The sequence below is a fragment of the Cariama cristata genome, unplaced genomic scaffold (genome assembly GCF_000690535.1).
Source record: "Cariama cristata isolate BGI_N322 unplaced genomic scaffold, ASM69053v1 scaffold22393, whole genome shotgun sequence".
NCBI lineage: Eukaryota > Metazoa > Chordata > Aves > Cariamiformes > Cariamidae > Cariama > Cariama cristata.
The window spans coordinates 6607-13496 of NW_009609232.1; the positions used below are offsets into that span (position 1 = coordinate 6607).

Here is a 6890-nt window from a genome sequence, read left to right on the forward strand (position 1 = left end):
TCCATGTAAAAAATGGGTATAGCAAAAGTGTTTATCAGTACACTAATGCTATGGGGTATCTAGGGGTTGTCAGATTTATCTGAAGATTTACGAATATCACAGAGAGAAACTGTCTTCACAAGAAAGCTTTAAAGGAGCCAGGAGGAAAAGAGACAGTAAACTTCTGCGTAACTCACATAATCTGTTACACACTGAAAATATTGACTAGGAGAAAATATGGCAATCAACCAAAAACAAGAATGAGAAAAAAAGAGGAAGAGTTTCAATGTGCAAACAAACTGCATAAGACTCTCAGAAGAATGCTAAAAGACTGAGATAACACTCATTCCCTGAAATGTATTTGTTGATTACCAAAAAACAACGGGGAAAAACACACTCTGAATTTGCTGCCTCAAAGTCCCAATCTGGTATTTCTTACATTTTTATGCTTTTTTTTTTTTTTTTTCCTGTCAGTACTTTTATAAATTGAAATTCAATACACTTCTATTTCTAGGTCAATTATTTGTGTGCCAGTAGTGAACATGGTTTGAGACACTATATTTTTGATAATTCATTTTGCATAATTTTTTGCTTAACATATAATGTAACTCTGTAGTTTATCTATTTTTTTCTTTTTATACCTGTAGCGCAAAACAAATACTGAGTTATTTTACAGTCGCAGCTGACTTACGTTGCAATTGTCTATTTATGTAAGTTTCATTTAACTACCAATCTGTCAACAGACACAAATATTTCTATAGCATCCTGTATTCCGTAAACCTAAAACCGCTTACAGATACTGACTTCTTAGCATGTGACATACTTAACAGTCATGCCATTCAATCTGATACTGTCTTTCATTCCCTCCCCCCCCTCCATTTAAACTTGAATATTTCTGTTTCTTTGTGCCATTTTACCATTTTCTATGTCTGTGACATATGCTTTCCTATTTTGAGAAGTACTCTGGAAAACACTATTAATCTTCTGAACATGAGTTTAAAAAAATTATTACTGTAAAATGCTGGTCTGTAAGGGAGCTATTGAAGTGGGAAAATGATGTCATTACTTAGAGTAATCTACCAAAACACAGATTTTACAGAGGAATGTTCCAAGACCTGGAGCAATGTAGTTGGACAGAGCTCTCCTGTGTGATGATACTAATAAACTCACTCTTGTAGGTTTTATTAGTATTCATTTACAGTCTCGTGTCTTTTGAGGATTATTGCCTCCTGGTCAGAGTGGCACCTAGAGCTGAGTCAATCATAGTTCGATTTATTGGATTGCAATGTGTTTGTCATGTTGTGTAATAATTAAGAAAAAGAAGCAGGTTGGATTTCTTTAATAATCATAGGGTATAACCCTAATTAAGCCAAGTAAAACTCCATTCCTACTGCATCTCAGAAGACTAGAGAAGTACTGCGAATAAGTAGTCCCAGGTAGAAACTAATGTTGTATTGAGCCCTTTGAATGTTGTCTGAGTTGTCATTTTCATTTTCAAGCTTTCTCTGTCAGACTAGATTAAATCTTATTCATTCAAATGAACCAGAAATGATACCAGAAAATCCAAAGAAATGCATTTTTCCTCAGGGAATTTATTGTTTTATCATTTTAGGCAAGACACCGAATCACCAGGTCTGGGCAAGCAGTGAATGATGCCTGTGGAGGCTAAAGGACAGGAATATCCTGGATAGGTTCCACAAGGCCACTCTGCTAATGTAGGCACATGGCAGTCGAGGGCTACTCAGATGGGGACAAACTTCAGAGTTAACGGTGAAGTGAACTTCTATGTTTGGTTGGCTGAGTCACTCTCTGGGCTCCACTGATTGTATGGATTAGAGAGCCACAGTAGCCGTAGTGGGATCTTAGACACCTGAAGTTAGGTGTCTCCATGTGTAAGGAGGTACCAGCTGCTAATGTCAGGTTAATAGCACATTCATTGGAATTCGTAAATAAATAAAAACCCCACAACTTTTTACATTTTCTGGCATTTCTGTATCATTACAAAAGTTATAAAATACAGACCTATATATGTATTGTCCTGCAGTTGTTATTCTCTCTCAATTCACTGGAATTCAGGCTCTTTGGTACTTTAGGAAAAGCAGTAAATTTCTTTAGACTTGTTAATGAAAAATCACAGTGGAAAACAATGGTGTTTACACTTGTGTGGGTGCAGGTATGGCAAAAGAGCTATGGATTTATCCTATCCTCAAGTCCTTTTAAGTTAGGTGATGTTCAGTCATCTTTTCTCAGTCCATCTATGTTCAGCGCATATTTGGAGGCATGATTCTTCCCTTCAGAAGCCTCGGTGATATTAAGAGCTTACAAATGTTTGTGCAATGTCTGTGTGATAAGAACAGATAATGCAGATCTGAAAGTTATGTTATCCTGTGTTAGTCTGGAAATGTAATGCAGATTGCCAAACTTTATCACTTATTGTTAATAGACACTTATTATGTGTACAAAGCCTAAATTTGATAAAAGACATTTTGTTTTTTTCTGTTACTTAATCCAAAGATATTTCTGCATGTAATTTAAACAAGTATTTTTTCTTGTACAATAATAGGGAAATTTTTCAATGTGATGGTCATCAGAATTATAGTTATTATTCATACAGTCTATGCCATTGATATGTAATTTGTATTTCATCTCTTCTTGTTTTCCAGGTCTCCCAACAAGGACATGGCTTCAAATGAAAGAGAGATTGTGGTTTGGGTTTGCCAGGAAGAGAAGATTGTATGTGGCCTGACAAAGCGCACAACTTGCGCAGAAGTGATTCAAGCACTGCTTGAGGAACATCAGGCAACATTTGGAGAAAAAAAGGTCCTTTTTGGAAAACCTAGCGATTACTGCATTGTAGAAAAATGGAGAGGCTCGGAGCGAGTACTTCCTCCTTTGACAAAGATTCTGAGACTTTGGAAGGCCTGGGGGGAAGAGCAGTGTAATCTGCATTTTGTGTTGGTAAAGTCAGATGCTTTCCTCTCATTTCCATTGTGGAAGACAGCTGAAGCTAAGGTAGTACAAAATGTAGAAAAACAGTGGGAGCTCAGTCCAGCAAATTACATGAAGATGTTGCCAATAGACAAGCAAAAGAAAATTGTGAGGAAGACTTTCCGGAAACTGGCCAAGCTTAAACAGGACAGTGTTCAGCAAGAGAGAGATAATATGGAGACACTGATTCATCTGATCATTTCTCAAGATCATACCATTCACCAACAGGTCCTTAGAATGAAGGAACTAGATATGGAAATTGAAAAATGTGAAGCCAAATTCCATCTAGATCGTGTGGCCAATGATGGAGAAAATTATGTGCAGGACTCCTACTTAATGATCAATCCAAGTGAGGCTGAGCAGCAAGGGAGTAGGTCAGATGACCAAAAAGAGATGCATGACTATTTGAGTAAAAGTGAGGGAATTTTACAGGTTGAAGAGAGACTGAAACATCACAAACAATTGATAGAGAAGCTGTGTGCTGAAATTGAAAGAGAAGTACATGGTATATGTACAGAAAAAAATGGAGATGATGTTCGCACAGAAGGAGCTGCTAATGCTGAACTGGAAAACTCAGATTTGGAAAGTGTAAAATATGAGCTGGAAAAAAGTATGAAAGATGGTCTGAGAATCAACTCATACCTGAGCTGCATTCAGAAAGAACTTACATATAGGGACTCATTGCTTCAAAAAAAGGAAAAAGAATATGAACTTCTTACAGAAGAATTTAATTTACTACATGTTAAAGACAACATTGAAACTAGGAGTCCATCAAATGAAGAACCATCCAAGGGCAGTGGCATCTCCACTAATAGCATTGCTGTTCCTGACTTTGTTCATAGGGTAACTAATCTGGACATAAATGATACAGACTCTGACACTGGAATCAGCTCTACACACAGTCAGGACTCTGAAATAACTTCAGGGGACATGGTACTGTTGTCGACATAGTTGAAAACAGTCACATATTTATGAAAAGTCCTATTTTGGAAGATATTTATAAGAATTAGTAAACCTTGTTGTTTTGAAAGTTCAACCCTTCAAGATGGTAAAACTGTGGCACCGCTTTAGCAAAGTAAACAGTGTCTATTTATGTGCTTAACAGTACACTTGTGGTAAAATGCATGGGCAATCTCATGGGTTAACTGCTAATAGGTGCAAGGTTGTTGGCTTTGCTAAATCAGGACAGACTGTTTAGACCTTGTAATATTGATACTGAAACAGAAGCATTCTGACTGGCTTGGTCCAAAAGTCTGGAGATTTGATATCCCTTAATCTTTGAGTCCCCTTCTGCATCTCTCTGACTTTTTAGGAATGTGAATTAGAGATTAGACCAAACTAGACAGAGAGCTTGATTTTCTGCTCTGTTACACTAGCTTTATTCAGCTGGAGTATCCCTGCCGTGAAGCTGCTCTAAAGGAATATATAATCGAACATGTAATCTGTTAAAAAATAGTTTTTATGATAGTGTAGGACAAAAAAATGCAGTTGCATTTACGCTGTATGTTTAAATTTAGTTTTATCAGGATGATATTTTTCAAACGCACCTAAGTCCCATTTTAAAAATTACCTTACACACATAGGTTTTTTACTTTCCATTCTCTTTCAGCAGTGTTTAACTGCTTCTAAGATCCTTAAAACCCCTACTTATCTGTTGTTACCTTGTAGTTGCCCCAGTGATGCTTAAGTCCACATAGTTCCTGCCAGCGGGCATGTCAGAACTGCCTACGTCCTGCTTGTGCGAGACGCTCAAATCCCAAGCTCACACCTAACCCCAGGGGCATTGTCAGCAAGGCTTTCTCCTGCCTATCTCACCCTATCTCACCAGTCAGATCCAGTGTCTTAGACCTCCTCAGATCATGACTACCAAATAAATCATAACAGAAGGAACAGGCAGGAACCAGATATTTTTGGCTCTGCCTAGACACTGTTTCCCAATAGTCAAGTAGTTACCATTTTCACATAACAGGTAGGTTTTCAAATCCCATCTCATGCTGTTTTGGAGTAGGGATATGGACCCGTAAATCCTACTTCCTTGGTGAGGACTTTGCAATGCAGCTAAAGCTGATTCAGTTTATATATAGCTGATTAAATATTGAGCCCTGGGGAAAAAAAAGAAGGAATGCAAAACGTGAGAGTTTTAGAACTATGTGGTTAAGTCAAATGATTTCACTTAGGATGTAGTAATTGATCTCAAATCCTTCTCCAGCGTGTTGCTGTAAATCCAGAGCGAAGGTGTATAACTGAGGTGTTCTCAGTTATTAAACAAGATTTCTAACTGAGCTAAAGACTCTGCTAACAGAGAGTACATGAGTAATTTCTGGGTTGCCGTGTTTATATTTTGCTGATCAATCTGTTTAACACTTTTGATTAAATTAATGGAATGGAGAAATAGTTACAGTGTTTCTAAACAAAGTTTAGCTCTAGCAAAATTCAAAGAGATTCTGGAATTAAAAGCCTACAAAGTAAATGAATGGACAGTACCTAGAAGGTATAAATGTAAAATACTTTCAGATATACTGCTTTCCTTTTCTGTATTTTTCTTCCTTAAATGTCTGTCAACCATCTGTTTTCTAAAATGACCAAAGTGCTATGACTACTGATTAGCACATATTTGACACAGGAAAAAAAAAAAAAAAAAAAGGCCTTTTCTAAAAAGGCAATTTTTGTGGTTTTTTTTAAGGATTTTTAATCCTAGATATTATAAATAGTTTCTATTCCAGGAAAGTGTGCTAGTTGCCTTAATATATTTTGTGTTGTGTTTTTGTCAGACAAGGTTATTCTTATACTTCAATAATAATATGTCATATTTAGACTCATCAGCTCCTGATGTAAACACAAGTATGTATCAAATATCTTATCTTTGTAATAATTTATTAACGCAACTCAGCATCTTTTGAGCTCTGTGGTATCACTCTGACATGTAGCAAGCACAGAGCTCTGAATGTTGAGAGTAGGTTAGTGTATTCCGTGAGTTCTTGTGAATTTAGCTAACAGTTATTTCTAATGAGTCATTTTTTTAATAGAAATACTTAGGGAATAAAGAATTCAAACAGAATAATATTCACAGCTGTGCAGGCCAGTACAAGACCTGCAGGGGAACTAATTTCCACTCATACTCTATCAGTTTTATTTCGCTCATAGGAACTTGTACTGGTTCTTAGAACTGATCTTTATCCACACTACATCGTTCATGTACATCCTCTGCAACATTTAGAACTTAAGCGTATTACTGTGTTTTAAGAAGAAAATAGTAAAAATAGGTTGGGAGAGAGTATTTCTTAAAAAATAAAATAATATTAAAAAATCCAGCGTTTTGAAGCTTATACTTTGATATCTCAAACTTGTTTATTTCAGAATTTAGATGAAAGTACAAGATGATTAAAGACTGTATTCATTTTTTGCTGTTTATGTGCCTCTACACTTTTCATATAATTGTTCAACCTGGTTTTAGGATGCTGAAAGTATACTTTATGAAACTTTATGCTCCTTATTTAATCATTCTTCCTTTGTCTCAACTATCTTTGATCATTTTCTTTTAATTCCCATAAGGAAATGCACAAGCAAACACTTTGGCTCATTTCCTATCATTCTCTTAAGCCAGGTCCCTTTCCATCTTCACATTTTGGTTTTATTTTATAAGATTTTCCATGGACTAAGTTCTGCTGACTAATAAAGAGGGAAGATCAAAAAAGTCCTGCATAAGAGGAGAGAAGATTTCTACTCAAGGAGTGGAAATGTGAAATTTCAAAGTAAAGTGAAAATAAATTTGGTCCATTACACTCATCTGTACAAGGGCCTTTTGATAGAAAGACAGTTATTTCATAGAATCATAGAATGGTTTGGGTTGGAAGGGACCTTAAAGATCATCTCATTCCAGCCCCCCTGCCGTGGGCAGGGACACCTTCCACCAGACCAGGATG

General features: G+C 36.4%; 1 protein-coding gene across 1 annotated transcript; it reads left to right on the top strand.

Moving 5' to 3' along the window:
- Positions 1-2649: 2649 nt before the first annotated feature.
- Positions 2650-3918, top strand: RASSF9 (Ras association (RalGDS/AF-6) domain family (N-terminal) member 9). Its single transcript, XM_009697481.1, has one exon. It carries the CDS (start codon positions 2659-2661, stop codon positions 3916-3918), a length of 1260 nt encoding a protein of 419 aa, XP_009695783.1. The 5' UTR covers positions 2650-2658.
- The last annotated feature ends 2972 nt before the right edge of the window (positions 3919-6890 follow it).

Coding starts and splice junctions, on each gene's coding strand:
- RASSF9 (XM_009697481.1), top strand. CDS start 2,659: ATGGCTTCAAATGAAAGAGAGATTGTGGTTTGGGTTTGCCAGGAAGAG.